This window comes from Metarhizium album (assembly GCF_000804445.1).
Source record: "Metarhizium album ARSEF 1941 chromosome Unknown scaffold_10, whole genome shotgun sequence".
NCBI lineage: Eukaryota > Fungi > Ascomycota > Sordariomycetes > Hypocreales > Clavicipitaceae > Metarhizium > Metarhizium album.
The window spans coordinates 944,318-962,903 of NW_024467584.1; the positions used below are offsets into that span (position 1 = coordinate 944,318).

Below are 18,586 nucleotides of genomic sequence, written 5' to 3' on the forward strand. Positions count from 1 at the left end.
GTGAGCTTAAGTCCCGCGCGGTAGGCACTAGATCACCCTTCATGCATCCACACCTGACTGAAGCTTAACGCATCAGCAAGACAGAGCCATTACCCTTGTAGACGACCGTTTGGTTCGTGCAGATCGTATGTTAACAGCGGGTTAGACCTTTTTTTACTAGGCCCTCCCTAGAGCTCAGCCTTTCTGCCCGCAAATGGACTCAGTTATTTAGGGCAAAGAGCCCTGTTTAGGATGATCGCATTAATACTGAATTCTTTCGTACTCCGGTTCTATATCCTTTCACCAACGCAGGTACCTAGTGTGTGGCGGCTGGAGTGCATTCCTTGAGGCTATAAAGCCTGGTGATTGTAGGTTCTATCTTAATTGTTTATTTTGGCTAAAATGAGTATAAGACAGTGTCTACCACCTTTGAATTGACATATGTGCCTCTTTGCTACATTTCTTGGTACATCTTTACTGTACCTTTAATCTCGTGATTGACCTAACGCGCTCCAGGCAAGCTCGGAAGCCAATATCAGCCGATTGCGCGCGATTGAGATTACTTATCTGCGTGCAATTATATATAACCATTTAAGATTAGGCTTCTAGTCACTATAAGACTTAACATTTTGTGTTTTCCTGCTTTGTGCTTATGGGTAGCTAGGTCTGGCAGAGCAGAATCAGGGGGAAAAGCTTGCTGAACCTTATGGATTTACCGACTAGACTTCTATCGAAGCACTTGTTAGGCTGGAGGCATGTCAGAGAGGTAGTGTGTATGCAATAACCTGTCCTCATATCGAGTGCTGCCGTACCATCCCGTGGTGGTAGAGCTACGCGTCTACGGCATACTGTCTGTTATGGACCTATCATCGTCTATTTGCACGGAAAGTTGCAAATGCCCGACTTACAAATTTAGCTACTAGCTTTTGAAGAAATACATAAAGTGCCTGAAACGCCACGTTTGCGCTCCTAACATCAGGCTGCTTCTGCTTGGTTCGATTACCGGCCACGTTTACTTTTAAGGTACTTACTTAATTATAGGTACCTAAGTAGGGTACTTGGTCACTTGCAGACCCGGTGCTTGGTACTTCGTTAATATTGCCCCACATTGGCATAGAACAGCCCCAGGAGTAAGGAGTGACCAGTGACCTAATTGCTGCAACTTGCTCTTGTCTTGCATTCAAAGCCTTGTCGCGATCTTTGTCGGCCATTTGTCATCATCCTTACACTAGTCAATTGTCCTGCCATTTATCATTTTCTCTGCCGCGACATCTGCCAGAGCAAAGATGAGCCAGGTCAAGAACCTGAGAGCCATGTTTGAGAACAAAGGCGACGCAAGCCCGCCTGACAGAGGAAGGTCTCCAGGAATCACGCCAGGTGGGCATATTGGAGGTGAGTTTTCGGGGAGGGCTTTGTGGAATCATTTCTTAGTCTCAGCTTGATCGACCGTGCTGTACTGTGGCATTCATGGTCATAAGCTTGACGGAGCAGAAGTCACTTCCTGTAGTACTATGGTCCGGCTTGAGGTTGTTACAAGAGCACTTGTCTTTTTGCAAGGCCGCCAAGTTATTGAGACTATTCATGGAAAGAGGCTGATTTGTGCTTTTGCGATGCAGACGCCAGCTCCAACGGCTCATCGCGGCCGCTTTCCAAGGTTCGCACAAACTTTGTTGCAATTGAAAAGGACGGCCGCATGGGTTTAAGAAGAGACCACAGCGGCGAATCGAGCTTATCCAGAAGACGAACGAGTGTCGAAACTGCAGACACCGAATCCAACGGCAACTATCTTGACAACCCCAGCACAATGCCATCCGATGGCGTGGGCGAATCTTCGCGTCGCAATGTCGCCAGCAAGACGATCTTCGAATCTCTGAGAATATTACCCCACCACGAAAAGGCTGGTGTTCCTGTAAGCGGAGATTCAGATGTGAACAGGGCACACACAGAAGCCGAGAACAAGCCGGCCTCACCTCTGCGCCAAGCGAACGAACAAGCAGGAACAAGCTCCGCGGAAAATGCAGAATTCAAGTCTGCCTCCGTCATGGACCCGTCTCCCTCCACCAAGCAAAATACGCGTTCCTCAGCCCAAGCTATTACGACTACGACAGGAGCAATGAGAAATACCAGTGCAACTTCTGCTGCCAGATCAAGCTCGAACACTGCTACTAGAAGCCTCAAAATTAGAGAGTCATCTGCTGATGAGATCCACAATGTTAATGCGGGGCCAATCCCATCTGCCAAAGCGAGAACGGTTGCCCCAGGGGCTGCCAAAAGCCGAACTCTCAAGACGAAGAGCCAGAATGATGCGGGTTTTGTCAAGCCGAAGCCAAAGTCACCTACCCAGCCAGTTCAAATGCCATCATCACTTACCGCGCCAACCGCTTCTTCGGTATCGAAAGTACATGTATCTCGTCAGTCCCTGTTTCGCCATATTGGAATCCAAGATAAAATAATCCAACCCACTCTTCGATCGACTATGTCAAATTCTACGGTTCCACAGCCCGCCATCAAGGGGAAAGGCTCCTCTTTTTCTAAGTCCCGACCAAGTCTTGGACCGCCTCCCAGAAAACAGTCGCAACTTACGGCCAGTCAGAAGAGGCAGAGCAATGTCGACGAACGCTTTCTAGCACGTATGATGCGCCCTACACAGGCATCATCTTCAAAAGCCACTGACAAAGTCCCGGTCACTCCACCAAAAAGAACTGTCCCAAGACTAGTAGGCGGTGAGCATGGGAATCAGGCAGTTCCAAGGTCAGCGAGCAGCAGGAGTCAAAGGATTCCGATGTCTACAACACCGAGGCGGATTGCCGTGCCACTAACGGGCTACACCGAAGAATTTGACCCTCTCAATCCTGAAGAAGAAGGCAACGAATTCCTCAATGACCATCAATTACGAATATACAATGCACACGAAAACACCATATCTTCTTCTAATCCCGCCACTAAGTGTTCAACCGAAGAGATGGACTCATCAGCGGCACCACAAGAACCGCAAAGATTGGAAACCGTCACTAGCTTATTTGGCAACGTGAATTTAGCAATGAATGATCCTATCTATAATAGTCGACTACGAGAGGAAGCTGACGATCCTAAGGCTTCACTCACTGCAGTACCCACGCCACCTGCCGGTGGGCTGACAGAAGCACCTGAATCTGTAGGCAGCAATGAGATAGCCGGCGAGGATAAATCGTGTGGTGCAATTGAAGGGCTTAACGATGAGATTCTGGGAACCACGACAAAACAGCAAATGTTTGAAGCCGAATCAGTGCCAGAGAAGGGCAAAGTACATCAAGGTCCAATTGGGAATAATCGAGCCAACGAGGAGCCGATAATTGCTGAGGGTCACCAGACTATGGGCCTAGTCGAGATGGACCTCGTTGAGCAACATGCCATTGAAAACTCCGTTTCGCACCTTGATACCAATCACCTAGATAAACAGTCCATTCAATAAGTGCATCGAATCACTCAAAGCTACCTTGAATTGGAAGGAAACGCTCTTTCTTTTTCGAATATCAAACCAGTCAGCCTCGACGCTCGAAAGACTAACGATGTCGCGATAATAGATGCTGCTCTGGATAACCACTATGATCCTGCAATTCAAGACCATGCTTCCAAGGTGGAGACGTCCCTAGAAACAGAATGTGCTGGAACCTCTACGGGCAACAACGTCAAAAACCGTCGTGTTTAGATGGGGAGACCCGTAATGAAGGTGTGCGCACGATAAAGTGCCATCGATTCTGTCAACTGCAAACACTTGATTATTCTTCCTCGTTGTTTGGGCGGCGCAATCTAGCCAGGACAGTTTAGATCTAGCAAATTAGATACCTAGCATAGCAGTACAATTGAGCGTTCAATTTGAAACTCATAGCCAAGAGTGGTGCAACGCAATCTTCACATAGTACAATTGAATAGAAACACAAGGGACGACGATTTTGGCTTTCAATGTACTAGTTGGGAGACACGATCAAAGCAAATGAGCAAGCCCCTTATATTCTCTGTGAAAAGTACATGTTCAGACTCGTCTGACGCAATCATGATATCCTACAAATCAGCAGCCCGCCTACTTTCTTGGCCAGTGCTTCCCTCGTCTCCAAGACTCCCCTTGATGTGGCCACAAACATGCACTCCCCTAAGTTCAGTCCCGGAACTACACCGCCCTTCAATTTCGCTGGAAACCCTCTTGTTAGCCTCCCCAACTCCTTAATGTCGGCAGTCATTAATCTCGAGGGCTTGCTGATCATGGTTGCTTTCGACAATACTGGTTTCCCATCCCAGTACTTGAGACCCAGCCATATCCTCATATTGGCTACGTTGGCACTTGTGACTTTCTCTGGTGGTTGCGAAATCATTTGCTCCGATGTAGGAGGATGAGAACCGGATCGATAAACCGACGAGAAGAAGCCTGAGCGATGAAGCGCGAGGGCGAGGTGAAGGTTGTATTTGTTGTTGGGGACGGACGTGAGAGCGAGGCGAGCTTTGGATGCATTTTGGAGGTGAGAGCACATGCGTGCTATGTTTAGAACAGAGGGCATGGCAAAACTGAACTAAGTATCGGTAGGTCGATATGTTACTAGCTGATGGTCACTTGAAAGCAATCCCAATTTCGCTAGTCATGGAATATACACGACAAGCATGGTCGGTAGGCCCTTGGAAAGTTGATGTTAGCAAGCATAATGACATTCAATGTCAGATGTGTGAGTGGCACAAACAATGTATGAATCAGGCCTAGATCTGTCACAATAAGTACAGCACTGGGTCAATGGCGACGGTGTTTGCCGATATGCAGCAGTGATTAGAGAGACGAAGCACTTTGCATGATGATACAGAAGATTGATTAGTCGGGGTCGGATCTTCGGGCGAAAAATTCATGGATGACTAAGCCGCATGCCCCTGAGCAACACAGGGCTTTCAGAACTCTACAACACAATTAGCAACAATTTTTTGCTAGAGATACATGGACGCCGTCTTGGAAATTTTGACACTCGTACCAATTCATCTGCATAGCTGGGTACCTAGTTACCGCTCAGGTGCCAATCCGCCGACCCGACCGCCCGCCTGCCAAGCATCTTTTCGTGGACGTATGACGCTGCTGATAGCATCTATCTGTTCGAGTACATGCTCTGTTCAATACACGAGTATCTGCATACTTAATTAGGTAGAATCCGATCTGGTAACAAAGTTTTAAGCACTTTAGGGCCAATCACCATAATCTTTGAGTACTTTGGATGTACCAAACACCCGTGATCTCAATCTACTCAGAAAAAAAGAAAAGCTCTGGCCATCAATCTCATGAGTGTCAGTCTGAAGGCCTGCGCCATGTGGTGGTCATACGTTGTGCACTCAATGACGTACACTTTCTAAAGCTTCCAATATCAGACTTTGCTAAAAAGCTTCCGGATTGTGCACGCTGAGAACTGGCAAAAAACGATCCGAAGCCATTTGAAGGCTTCTGCGAGCTGCGGATCGTGTTACCAAATTTTGAGGTATAACAAAATTTTAAGGCAGTATTCCTAGAAATCTAATTCAAGCCCAATATAGCGGCTGCCATGGAAAATAGACGCATTTTGTATCGATGTCCAAGAATCAAGAATGCAACAGCAACAGGACCAGTGATGCAAGCAACAGATACTCGCATAAGTATCCGACCTTGGCGATCACTTTGCCTCACAATATCGCTATAACCTTGGTTGCTGAAGCTAACTCTGGAGTATTTCGTGTGCCAACCGAAGTTTGGAAAGTTTACACTAATAAACTCCTCCAAAAATTTCCGCAGTCTATAACGAATGGAGAGCACCGAAGACCTCATTTCCACGTAGTTTTGTAAAGCCAGTTCGTTGATAGCATATGCGTCTGGTGCCCGAACGTCTGAATATTCTGCCAAAGCTTCAACCCATGATGACGCAGACGTGGGAGACGATGTGTGGCCCTCAGTACCGGGACTGTTATCCTCAAGCATCCCGTTGTGTTTGTCAAAAATGGAGAAAAGGATACGAACATCTTCCATTCCGGCGTTCATACCTTGCCCGTAGAAAGGAACCATTGCATGGGCTGCGTCCCCGATGATAACCCCAGAGGAGCTGTAGTGATACGGACGACATTTAAGACTAATTAGTGGCAGATGGGGGTTTGATTGGAACGACGAAATGAGGTTTTCTCTGGGAATGAGGTCTGTCACCCCAGGAAAATTCTGGTCGAAAAACGAAGGCAGCTGGGCAGGATCGTTTTCTAATTCAGCAAACTGCTTGCTAGGAAGGAAAAGGGTGCTGGTAAATGATCCATCCTATTGCGCTCGATTTAGCCTGCACGAGTCGAATCAGCCGGGCAGGAGCATGACTATGCTTACCTCGCTCGGGATAGCAATAAACATAAAATCCTGACCAGGCCAAATATGTAAGTAGTTTGGTGAAAGACGAAACCTCGCCTCATTCTTTTCATTTAATCGCGCTTCCTGCGGCTCGATGCGGAACTCGCACCAAAGCGTATCAATGTATTCTTGTTGATAATCCATCCTAGTGAACTTCATCATGTGGTATCTCACTGCGGAATGAGCACCATCGGCGCCAATCATGAGATCAAACGAAATTTCAATTTCCCTTGGGCGACCGTTAGGCGATATGTCTACGTCGCAGGCTTCGAACCAAGCTCGACGTGCGCGAAAATCAGCTCCCGTCAGTTTGTGATTGAAAAACAACTTCACATTCGGCATAGAGTCTAGGACGTTAAGAAGTTTTTCGTTTAGTCCGGATCTATCGATCGCATATATGGCCTTAGGCTCAACATTAGTACAGGAAACGGGTTAGAGGCCAGATGCAGAAGTTCTTGCGTACACGGCCCTTGGCATCGTAGTCCTGAGCATGTTCATACAAATCGCCTAATGGACTCTTGCCGTGAATCATGCGGCCTCGCATTGGGATAGTGCCAGCCATTACAGTTTCTAGGAGACTGGGACGGCCGGCATGCCGCATTGCATTAATGCCTCGCTCTGATACTGCCAAGTTGATTGACTTTGTGAAGTTCAAGGGAATTGTCCCGGGATTGCGCAAATCTATACTTTTGTCAGACTGCACAGTACGTCGGGAACTCTGCGAAAAGGAAATACTGAGAAAGAGAGCAGCGCAAACAATTTGAAACGGAGCGCAGGGCATGCCTTCATGAAGAAGAAAGGCCAGTACCCCAGCGGCATAGGCAACAAGAAACGAGAATCACACAGTATGTCCGAGGATATTGTCTTATATGTGCTGATGCGAAAATGGCTTACCTGGGCGGAGTTCGTAAACTTCAACTTCATGACCCCGTTGAGCAGCAAATAGAGCAGCCAAAGAGCCAACAGGTCCAGCTCCAACAACAACGGTCTTCTGTGGAACAGACATTTTTGATTACCTAGGTGTCTAGGTTTAAATGCCAAATTGAAGTCTAAACGGCAATTGAGACTGAAGCCGTGCGTCCTATCAGTAGACCTTTCGGATGTTCATCAAGGGTTTACAAAAGACAACATGTCGCCGGCAACCGGATGGCAATTCATTTTTTTATTAGCGGTTAATTGCCTTCCGGAATGTCTGCCGGGACCCACTATTCCACTTTCTTCAGACTCGCAGTTGCTTGTGTCTGTGGTGGCGATAGATGACCTGCACACGCACCCATGTACGGAGTAGTCAGGTGGATAAGATACCTGGTGCCGAAGAGAGCCTTGCAAAGGAGAGGTAGAAATCCCGCTGACCTCGCAGGCGAAGTTTCAAGAAGCAAGTTGGCTCTTAAATAGCCGTCCTCGATACAGTGCGCTTTCCTTAGATTGTGTTGCTGCTAAAGAACCCAGCGCTTGCTGCAACAAAAAATTGGGTCAAACGCCCGCAGCAGACTTTTATGTGTCTAAGTACTGATCTATAGAGTACCGATATATTCTATGATGGTTATGGAAAAGAAAGAGAAGGACTCGTTCAAGACTCCCATAGTTACTGGCACTAGGCACGGGGAGAAGATAAATATTGATTGATGTCACGCCGCCGCCTCTGCCAACAACAGCTATTCTGACCAACTTGAATGCTACGATCACTCATTATACGTACTTACTACCCACTGTGTACCTACTTAAGTACGTAGGTATCAGTATCACAGTGCGCGGAGGGGTATACTGAGGGCTGTCCTAAACTTCATCGGCTTTGAAACGAGACTGCAGATCACAGTTTCCTGTCAGCGCATGACAAAAATTTTTTTCCATGACAATTAGTACATTTCTTGTCAGAAAAAGGGGCGCCGCGCGTGCGTACTTTAGGTAACGACCTAGTTACTTACTTTAAGTAGGAGCTTAGGCGGGAGTGCTGACTACTACCTACCTAAGTAGTAACTACTACTACTTACTTAGTAATTCTCTCCTTCAGCCCTGCCCCGTTGACTCCACCATCGCAAAATCGCCTCGCGAGGGCACTCACTCGATGTCAAATCGCCATCGCCGTATTTGAAGACCTCCGTCGTTTCCATTATGGCGTCCGAACCACCGTTGAAGAAGAAGTGCTTGGGTGTAGACTGTGAGAACAATGCTGGGTCCTTGCAATGTCCGACCTGCCTCAAGCTCGGCGTGAAGGACAGCTTTTTTTGTTCTCAGGACTGCTTCAAGAAAAATTGGGTATGAACAAAACTGCAATGCGCTACACTGGCTGAATTCCTCTGTCGGCTATGAACGCTTGTGGAAAATTCGACTAGCCCTCCTGCATATCCTTTAACCCGATATTGATTCAATTATAGAGCAACCACAAGAGTGTGCACAGAACTCAAAGTAAAATCCTCCCCTACCTGGTCGATCCGAAAGCAATCTCACCAGATACAGATACAGGTTTCTACAACCCATTTCCAAGCTTCCCTTTCTCTGGACCACTTCGACCCGTCTATCCTCTCTCCGAACATCGGACTCTTCCCAAATCGATCCCCCACCCTGTCTGGTGGCAAGACGGAAATCCAAGATACAGCCGGTCTTTGACGAATCGAAACAAGATAGAAATACTTGATGATAAGGCCCAGGAAGCTATGAGGAAAAGCTGTCGCTTAGCTCGGGAAGTCCTTGACATCGCCGGTGCCATCGCTAAACCTGGTGTCACGACTGACTACATTGATGAAGTAGTTCACCAGGCCTGTATTGAGAGAAATGTGAGTGATAATCATGTCTCGATAGCTTTGAATGCCAGTGTTCTTTTAATGGGTTTCATTATTCCAACTCACTGATTCTCAGACCCCTGCCAATTTGAGGTGTATGGCAGAGGGCACGTACGTGATCGAGCTAACAAAGTGACGCACAGTCTTATCCGTCCCCATTGAACTACAACCACTTCCCCAAATCATGCTGTACCTCCGTAAACGAAGTCATTTGCCACGGAATTCCCGACCAGCGGGTTCTCATTGACGGAGACATTCTCAATATCGATATTTCTCTCTTCCACGAAGGCTACCACGCGGATCTGAACGAGACATATTACATCGGCGATAAGGCCAAGACGGACCCAGACAGTGTGCGAGTCGTTGAAGCAGCTCGCGAATGCCTCGAAGAAGCCATCAAAGCCGTCAAACCTGGCGTCCTGATCCGCGAGTTTGGCAACATCATTGAAAAGCATGCGAAAAAGAAAAATTGCAGTGTCATCAGAACTTACTGCGGACACGGCATCAATAAGCTCTTCCACTGTGCCCCCAATGTGCCTCACTATGCCAAAAACAAGGCTATTGGCGAATGTAAACCAGGCATGACTTTTACCATTGAACCGATGATTGCGCTCGGCAAGTATCGAGATATCACCTGGCCGGATAATTGGACTAGCACAACCATCGATGGGAAACGAACTGCTCAATTTGGTATGTATCTGTACCCATAGAATTGGCTGTCCGATTTCCACTAATGTCCTATCTAGAGCATACTCTCTTAGTTACTGACGACGGTGTTGAAGTATTAACGGCGAGGAGGGAGGACTCGCCAGGTGGTCCATTACCCATGCCAGAACCTGAAGTTCCAAATGGCAATGCGGATGCTTGACGAACGTGCGACACTATCTTGTTGGCTACTCGTGTCGGTGCTGGGGAACGCCATTCAACATGAAGCAGGAACAGTGTCTCATGACAGATACTCGTGTGGGCTTCTACCTAATACCGAATAGATGAACTGCCTTGATGTGGTTCCAGGCGTGCTAAGCGACAGCTTCAAAATCACAATGGCATTTCCCCCCTAGCATGTTCTTGCTTTGTGTTTACTCAGTACTGTTTCTCCACGTGGCTGTACGGGTAGGGCAAAAAATGCTGTAGCTGGGATAGGGGAGCGGGATCGCAGCGCTTCGCCGAGGAATGAGATCATGTCCTAGTTGATGTAGTGGCGCTTATTAGTCCAGAGAGCAGTGATGCGCATCGGTGCCTGGAGATCTCGACAGGTGGTTTGCAGGCCTAGACGCTCAAGGAGGTCGAGACTTGGTGGCCTACTTGATCTATTAACAAGCATGTCTCTGATGTTTATTCTGGTACTGGCTAACCTGGCCCAACTATAACGTGGCACTACAATCAACTTGATTGATACCTACCTACCTACGTATGACGAGGTAGCTGGGCTGCTGCAGTGTCGTGGGGCAGGCATGGCGACCTAATGTGCACTCGCCCTTAGGCGCCACTTGGTGCTCCGTGGTGGACCGCGGCTGATTACTGACCTAACTGTTAGCCGGCAGCTTGACGCTGGCCGCCGATTGTAGTACGTATGCTGGGGCACGCTTGGTCTGGTTCGAAGCACAGACCACGCGGCTCCCGCCACCCGTCAAGACAGCTTCTCGGCGACCAGCTCCAGATTGCCAAATTGATGCTCGCCACCCACCGCCAGCTAGCAACCCACGTCTTCACGGTGACCTCTGCCCGCCCGTTCCACAACAAATTCTCGCACAACGCAAACTCCTTTTTTCGCGACCTCTGCTGCCTAACCATTTGCCGCGCCGGCAAACCTGTCTTTTTCTTTGGTTCTCAAGCTAAGAGAACTCTTTAGACTCATCTCAACGGTATCTGGCGTCCGCGCACGCTAGCCTTTCTCATCACCTCACGTTTTCTTCTGCGCCGTCCCATTTTGCACCCCGAACCCTCACTCCCTCGTTGGACGGCTCATAGAGCGAAAATACAAGCCGAAAATTTCATTTGGAGCTTAAGTTGGTGCTGTCCAACGAATTTTGGCTTTTACACAAGCCCCCAGTGTCGTCATGATGTCCGGAGAGGCCTGGCTGTACCTGCTGGCCGTATTGATTAACGCGGTCAACCTCTTCCTGCAGGTCTTTTTCACCATCATGTATAGCGACTTGGAATGGTACGCCAAGAACATTTCCTACTTCCACATCAAACGATTCGGCACGGGTAATGCCCGTTGAATTCTTTCTCGTTTCTTTGCGTGTACCATACATACTGACAAATTTAAATCAAAGTGATTACATCAATCCAATCGAGCTCTGCAACCGCTTAAACGCCTACATTATTCCGGAAGCTGCCGTGCATGGATTTTTGACCTTTCTGTTTCTTATAAATGGCTATTGGCTGGCACTGATCCTAAACTTGCCTCTCCTAGCCTGGAATGCGAAAAAGTGAGACGGGTGTGCTTGTTAAGTCGTGTGGAATCGGACCAGCTAACAAATTGCGTAGGATCGTCGACAACACTCATCTCTTGGACGCTACAGAGATATTCCGGAAGCTGAACATTCACAAGAAGGTTCGTGCCACGCGCTTTAAAACTTTCTTCTAACCTGACGCTGACGACCTGTACGAATAGGAATCGTTCGCCAAGCTAGCCTTTCACCTTGTTATGTTCTTCTTTTACCTTTACAGCATGATTGTGGCACTCATTCGAGATGAGTCATCTTAACCTAAACCTCGCTATCGATACCGAATGAGTCGGTATTATATGTTGCTGGTGGACTAAAAGGCTCTTCTATCCTTGGTTGAGATCAGTCGCATTTGATGAACATCCTTTCATTGTTGTGCAGTAATCGAAGTTGCGCAGGGTCGCTATTTGAAGGGCATGGAGAGTGCGAGGTCGAATAAGAATATGAGTTGCAAGAGGCGAGTTCTTTTCACTTTTCTTTGATTCACAGATACCTGTTAGCACTACGGCGTTTGCTTGGAGGGGCTTTCTCATGCGTAGTATCTGTAGATGCTTACTTTTGGTTTGGCCCACTGCCCCAAGTGATTGTCTGAATACTTAAGTGACTGGTATAATTCGAGTGTAGTGAAATAGCAGCGACGAAATAACGCCGTGGATCGGCATATTTTGGGCTACAGATCAAACACAACGCTGAGGCAAGCAAGCTGGCGCGTGTTTGAAATCACGTGACCGTTCTTGCATCCAATCCCAAACTCCAACGCTCGAACCGAAATGTTGAACTTGTTCAAAGGAACCCGCATTCGACTTCCTCGATGACGAAAATGGCCGACTTTGGCGAATATCCACCGAGCATGGCGCCTGGAGATGCACTCGTCGTCCGAAAGCAAACTGCAAAGGATCATGCAGCAGTCGCCTATTCCCGTGAGAGCTTAGAACGTCCCCAGACTGGCCCAGCAAATCCTTTTAGGGATGACTCAACTGCCAAAAAGCGCAAAAATATTCTCACAGGTCATGCGGAGGAAACACTGTTGAGTGAGCACACATTTCGAAGCAAGCATAGAGCGATAGAGAGGACCGGCGGACCGGAACGAGCGTATCAAAATGGTGCCGCACTGAAGGAAGAAGCCGCGCGATTACGAGCCACACGAGAAGCAAAAGGGGATGCTACGGTGGTGGAAGGAGCTGGGTCCTATGTTGGTCCATGGGCCAAGTACAAAAGTAAAGAGCGCGAGAGGATGAATGATGGGGCAGAACTTCGCAACGACGAGGAATACGAGGTCCTAGACGATGCAGGAGACGACGACGACGTGGTTGAGAGTGGAACAGTACTTCAAGCACCAGACGCGGCCCTTGCGCGACGGAAGTATGTGGCAGAGTTGGGGGATGAGACAACAACCTTTCATGGCTCTGAACAGTACGACTACCAAGGGAGATCGTACATGCATGTTCCTCGTGATTTGGAAATCAATCTACAGAAAGAACTTGGCAGCATGACCAACTACATACCAAAGAAACAGATCTTTTCCTGGAAAGACCATACTAAAGCCGTCACCGCGTTGCGCTTCTTTCCTAATTCAGGACATTTATTACTTTCCGCCAGTGCCGATACGACTGTAAGGATTCGAGATGTCCATCACGACAGAATGCTATTAAGAACATACTCAGGTCACACCAAAGCAATTTCAGACTTGTCTTTCAATTACTCCGGTACGCAGTTTCTTTCTGCCTCCTACGACCGCATGATAAAGCTCTGGGATACAGAAACAGGCACCTGTATTAGCAAGTTCACCACGGGCAAGACCCCTCACGTCATCAAGTTCAACCCCGACCCAGAGCACAGCGCTGAGTTTTTGGCCGGAATGTCGGACAAGAAGATCGTTCAGTTTGATGTGCGAGCACCTAAGGATATCGTCCAAGAGTATGACCACCACCTCGCTGCAATCAACACAATTACTTTTGTGGACCAGAACCGTCGTTTTATAACCACTTCGGATGACAAATCCCTTCGTGCATGGGACTATAACATCCCCGTACCGATCAAATACGTTGCTGAGCCCGACATGTACCCAATGACGAACGCAGCGCCTCACCCGAGCGGAAAATATGTTGCATACCAGAGCTCTGATAACCAGATTCTTGTATACGGGGCCAATGATAAGTTTCGTCAAAATCGGAAAAAGAGTTATAGGGGCCATAATAATGCTGGACTGGCCATAGACTTGGATTGCAGTCCGGACGGACAATTCCTAGCTTCAGGAGATTCGGGCGGTTTCATATGCTTCTGGGATTGGAAGACGTGCAAAATGTATCACAAAATCAAGTGTGGCAGTCAAGCTGTGACATGCGTCAGGTGGCATCCGCAAGAGACGAGCAAAGTCGCGTCGGCGGGTATGGATGGTGAAATTCGATATTGGGATTAGTTCAGTTGTGTGGTATTTGTATCTGGCCAAGCATGGCGAGGCGTTGAGCAAGGATAGCAGCCTGATGAAGCCTATCCTTGGACTTCGTCACTACCTAAAGGGACCACATGCTTAAAGCATATGAAATCCACTAGGAAGAGATCGCTAATAATAGACCAGCACTCTCTGCCTTCTTCTATCTCCCAGGTCTGATGGGGATACACTGAAAGCTAGGACTGTTTGTTTCAGGGGTTAAATCCCTCAGCGTCGAACAAGGTGACCTCGCCAGGTTCGCAGGCCGCATTCGAGGCGTGATATCAAAGTGTTTGGGCATCATTATAATAATTCTATATACGTCGACGCACAAGGCATTTTCCGTCAGTTTGGTGTAGACCAAAAAAATTGGAAGCGTGCACGTATAGCTCAGATTGGCCACAAAGCCACAAATCCCATGGCGAATTGGACATTGAGCGGGATTCAAGAGAAAAATTACTCACTCAAGTTGACTTCACCTTGAACTCGATTATAGGAGAGTAGACTAGTCTTGGCTTTAATTCTCGCCCCTCGTTGGAGGAGTATCCCTGTGTTCGACGTGCTGAATTATTGAAGAATTTATGCTTGTTCTGTAGGCTGATTCTGAGCAGCAGAATCAACGTGAATTCTCGTTCTCAGGCTTCGTCAACCAGAGCATCTGTGTCAAGGATGACTTTGCTCATCTTTTACTCTTCTGTTGGAGTCAGAGGGCGTCTCACAATTGGAAACTTATGCGACGTATTCACGCCCGCACCTTTGGAGTGGCAAGTTCATTTCAGCTGGCTCCTAAGACCCAAGCAGTTTGGTACTGTCCTCTCGACTTCTTCTTGTGTTGCCTGGAAGCGTCGTGGTCTGTTAGTTTGCACCTTAATGGACTTTCGATCAGACCTGGTATTTCCTGGAGACAAGGCAAACCCGTCGACTATTAATAGGGTCCCTTTATCTCGGTAACGATATTTGATCAACAGATTGCCGAATATGGGCCTAGAACAACCTAACTTCAGGACTGAAAGGCGGGTGAAGCTGAAGCGAGAATCAGCCCTGCGACAAGGGCCGCAGCACGCACAACGTTGGAGGTATGTATCAGCTTCTCCTTGTGCTATTGAGAAAACTCAACCTAGACAAATGTTGTGAGAGAGAGCCCTCTACATCGTGCTGTAAAAGCATGGTAGTACACTCACAGAATGATAATTAAAGCTCATGAAACTAGAAATGTATCGCGGGCTAGGAAATGAGGAAGCTACGCGTGAGGCTTCCGCTGACATTCTATCAGATCTATTCGCATGATGCTGCGTGACACGCTGGAAGTTATCCATTTATGGACTGAGGAACGCCGGTGATCCTCAGTCAGGCCTATCGTGTCCATTCAATGAGGGAGGTCCCTATATAGTAAGTGAAAGTTGTCGTACTGCCCGTATTCAGTTCCCCGGCGCTTAGGCTGGAACGTTCATTTGAGTTATTGATTGCGCTCAGAAGATGGATATGGATCGAGGTTTTTGAGTGACTTCTATTATTATAATACACGGGGACACGTTCGCTGATAAGACAAACGCTACCACTCCAGCTACCGGCATGCTACTAACAAAGCCATTTCAGCTGCTTTCCGAGTCTTGCGAGCCTCAAGCTCATTCAAAACTCGCAGCCGAGCTGTTACAGTCGAGCCCTTGGAACCAGACTTTATTGAACATGTTGAATTCGACAAGTTTAGTCAGGTTGCAAGTCTCAAAGCTTGTAATTAGAAAACATCTTCTTTCTTTGGAAACTCCTGAAATTGGCCAGTACTCCCTGCCCCGGGGCCCCATTGCCAAGCTGTCCGTTCTTGGATTCACTAACAGCAACGATCTTCATATGGCCCTACGCACATCTGCCGATGTAACGGTGTCTTGTCAGTCTAATAGCCGGCGCTGACCTGGTCCCTGGTGCTGTAGCTACTAGCTGTCGTCTGTTTGTCCCCTTTGCTGTTGAGAGATAGGTAGGAAAGATTCCCGCAGTGCACTTAACTGGTAGTTCTTCCTCAGGTGCCACAGATTCGTCGCTACTAATCCGTGCTCTTTGTGAGACGGCCTTTCGACAGAAGAGAGAAGAATGGGGGATCAACCTCACAGGCCGTTGAATGCTGCAGCCGCATCAAATGCCTCGGCCGCAAAGTCATTAAGCTCGCTGGACTGAGCGCTGTTGCCGGGTTGAGTAATGCAACTGGAAGAAATGAAGAACAAGATAACTGCCGGAGGGTTCACTGCGGCAGTTACTGGTTTCAAAGAGTAGAAGGCAAGGCTGCAGAACGAGGTCTGGAGAATCCGCCGGAATCGAAGCTACTGAAAGTTCTGCAGCTTTTGACGAATTTGGCCTGATAGAAGAAAGGACGGTTGGCCATAAGTACAACCTTGCGGCTTACTACGCCCGAGAAGGTCTCCAGTAGCTACGATGCTGCCGGGAGGTCTGTGGCAGAGGCCCTCTATTGGATATGCAGCTGCATCCGGAAGAATCGAGACAGCTACTGATGAATTTGGCCGGATTGAATTGGAAGCCTTCGGTCGTAATGGACAGCTAGAGCGGCACTTCGGACATCTCAGACAAGCCGGCTTGGACCAAACGCCGGGACACTTGCATACCCAGAGGTCTTTTCCCGTCCGCGTTGTCAGGCAATCAAGGGGTGCATGAATACCTTCATCCACCCCACACTCAATACAGAAGCGTCGCAACATGACCTTTCTGTCTATCCGAACATCCGGATCTCGACCCCTGACGACACAGCCCCATATATCAACGAATGCCGTCTGCGGCTGCAGCATATCAAACTTGTCTGGGGACCGAACTCGAAAGCATATGTAGCATTCGAAGTTTCCTGGACGAAAGTCATGACCCTTTTCGCTGGGACGGTGCTGTGGGAAGTCCTTGGCAGCTCGCATCACAAATTGAGCCTTGTCTGTTGTTGTCGACATTTTCTGCGGATCGACGCTTCGATGGAAATACCGGTTCATTGTTGAAAGATAAATCAGTGACTGATAGTCCAAGTTAGAAAAGACCATACGTTGAAGCTCGCGGGGAAGTCGTTCGATGATAGATGGCACATTGGTTGTTGTACGCCCATGATGTCTCGCGAAGTGGGAGGAGCTTGCCGACCTCCCGTCAAAGAAGCGTTCTGGCGCTCCTGTGGCCGCCACCAGCATGTCGAACGTCCAATACCGCCGTTGAGTGCGTTGGGAGGACCAAGCGGAGAGGCTTTGAGTTGTTCCTTGTGGTTCTGCCAAGCCTTGACCGGACGCTGGCCTGAATTTGCGTTTCGGCGTTTGCTAGTCGCGATGGCTGATAGAGGCGCCAAATGGACGGAGGATTCGACAGCGACGGACGAGGGCCAGCAACACCAAACAGCGACCCAGGGCATTTAGAATAAAAGCAAAGGCACAGGGAGCAACCGGAGGTTGGTTGGTAGGTTGCCAGTGCTAAGTAGTCCTCTCTGTCTTTGGGCGATAATTCATAGGAAAAGCTGGGTCGAGTTCGGCTCAATTTACACGCTGAGACTCGACCCGACGCAAATGCAAACGTAGTCTAGTCAGTCACTCATGATGATACAGATACTCCGCCTCCGCAAGTGAAGGTACAAGGGAACACGTCACATGTACCAAGGTGCCATTGGCTGTTAAATGAGTCGTCTGCCCGGTCTCTTGTACGACATGCCGGTAGTTGAGAGCAAGAGCATGTACTCCGTATGCGCAACGACGAATCCCCGGCAGGATGCGGAGACTAGGACGATACAATGGATTCTGTCAATGAAAAGAGAGCACTCGAGCCAGAGGAGCCAGGAATGACAGGTCATGTAATCTTGTTGGCAGCGCACATGGGCGGTGGCATCCGGTGAAGAGAAAGACGGCCAGACAGGTGGTGCCCTGTACGGGACTTTTTTCTTCGTCCCTCGTTGGGTGAGTGAGTGAGCGCCGGATGGATGTTTGTTCCAGGAATTATACGGAGTATATAGTTTGTGTACTCCGTACTGAACAATTCAACAAAGCCGGGAGCGGGCTTGGGTAACAGGGGCTGCACCGCGGCCACGACTCACGAGGGAGGTTTCGTTCTTCGATCTGCCGACGGGTTGGTTGCCTTTCGTCAAAGAAATTTCGCGAAAATCCGGAGACGTGCTCCGCATAGTAGTCGTAGCATTAGTTGTGTAGTATGCTCGGGACGGAGGTTATCGACCAGAGTAGCGGGTGGTGATGATCGGTCAGGTCAAAGTCGTTGTCGCTTGTGTCTCCTCTCCCGATATTTGCCGGTACTAGTAGGTACTTAAGTACTTATGTGGGTAGAGTTGATGCGGCGAGGAAACTCGGCCTGATGCCCGGGGTGTCCAATTGCTGCCCATCACTCCTTATCAATAACCAACCAGCCGGCAGGCAGCTTTTCGAGGCTGCCCAAACATTGGTGTTTCAAGGATCTCCCTCGCCGACATGGGCCATCCCAAGATGCGCCCGCCAAGTGCGCCACAATACGGACTGCTCAATGTTCAAATACATACCCCGACTAGGTGCCGAGGTTCCTAGGTACCTAATAGCTCCCGGAGCGGTGTTCTCAGGAGTCAGGACTG

General features: G+C 48.6%; 6 protein-coding genes across 6 annotated transcripts; 4 read left to right on the forward strand and 2 right to left on the reverse strand.

Annotated features, from left to right (window-relative positions):
• Positions 1–1,265: 1,265 nt before the first annotated feature.
• Positions 1,266–3,430, forward strand: MAM_04712 (uncharacterized protein; the record flags this gene model as incomplete). Its single annotated transcript, XM_040823510.1, has 2 exons — positions 1,266–1,371; positions 1,596–3,430. 2 exons carry the CDS (start codon positions 1,266–1,268, stop codon positions 3,428–3,430), a joined length of 1,941 nt encoding a protein of 646 aa, XP_040678763.1.
• Positions 3,431–5,497: 2,067 nt separating this feature from the next.
• On the reverse strand, positions 5,498–6,019 carry MAM_04713 (uncharacterized protein; the record flags this gene model as incomplete). The annotated part of the gene is made up of 1 exon (XM_040823511.1): positions 5,498–6,019. One exon carries the CDS (start codon positions 6,017–6,019, stop codon positions 5,498–5,500), a length of 522 nt encoding a protein of 173 aa, XP_040678764.1.
• Positions 6,020–6,758: 739 nt separating this feature from the next.
• Positions 6,759–7,349, reverse strand: MAM_04714 (Pyridine nucleotide-disulfide oxidoreductase, NAD-binding domain protein; the record flags this gene model as incomplete). Its single annotated transcript, XM_040823512.1, has 2 exons — positions 6,759–7,024; positions 7,238–7,349. 2 exons carry the CDS (start codon positions 7,347–7,349, stop codon positions 6,759–6,761), a joined length of 378 nt encoding a protein of 125 aa, XP_040678765.1.
• Positions 7,350–8,997: 1,648 nt separating this feature from the next.
• On the forward strand, positions 8,998–9,991 carry MAM_04715 (methionine aminopeptidase 1; the record flags this gene model as incomplete). The annotated part of the gene is made up of 3 exons (XM_040823513.1): positions 8,998–9,117; positions 9,267–9,813; positions 9,870–9,991. The coding sequence occupies 3 exons, from the start codon at positions 8,998–9,000 to the stop codon at positions 9,989–9,991; spliced, it is 789 nt and encodes a 262-aa protein (XP_040678766.1).
• Positions 9,992–11,186: 1,195 nt separating this feature from the next.
• On the forward strand, positions 11,187–11,836 carry MAM_04716 (Cornichon; the record flags this gene model as incomplete). The annotated part of the gene is made up of 4 exons (XM_040823514.1): positions 11,187–11,287; positions 11,403–11,558; positions 11,617–11,683; positions 11,744–11,836. The coding sequence occupies 4 exons, from the start codon at positions 11,187–11,189 to the stop codon at positions 11,834–11,836; spliced, it is 417 nt and encodes a 138-aa protein (XP_040678767.1).
• A 560-nt stretch (positions 11,837–12,396) lies between these two features.
• MAM_04717 (WD40 repeat-like-containing domain protein) lies at positions 12,397–13,995 on the forward strand (the record flags this gene model as incomplete). Its single annotated transcript, XM_040823515.1, has 1 exon — positions 12,397–13,995. One exon carries the CDS (start codon positions 12,397–12,399, stop codon positions 13,993–13,995), a length of 1,599 nt encoding a protein of 532 aa, XP_040678768.1.
• Between the last annotated feature and the right edge of the window lie 4,591 nt (positions 13,996–18,586).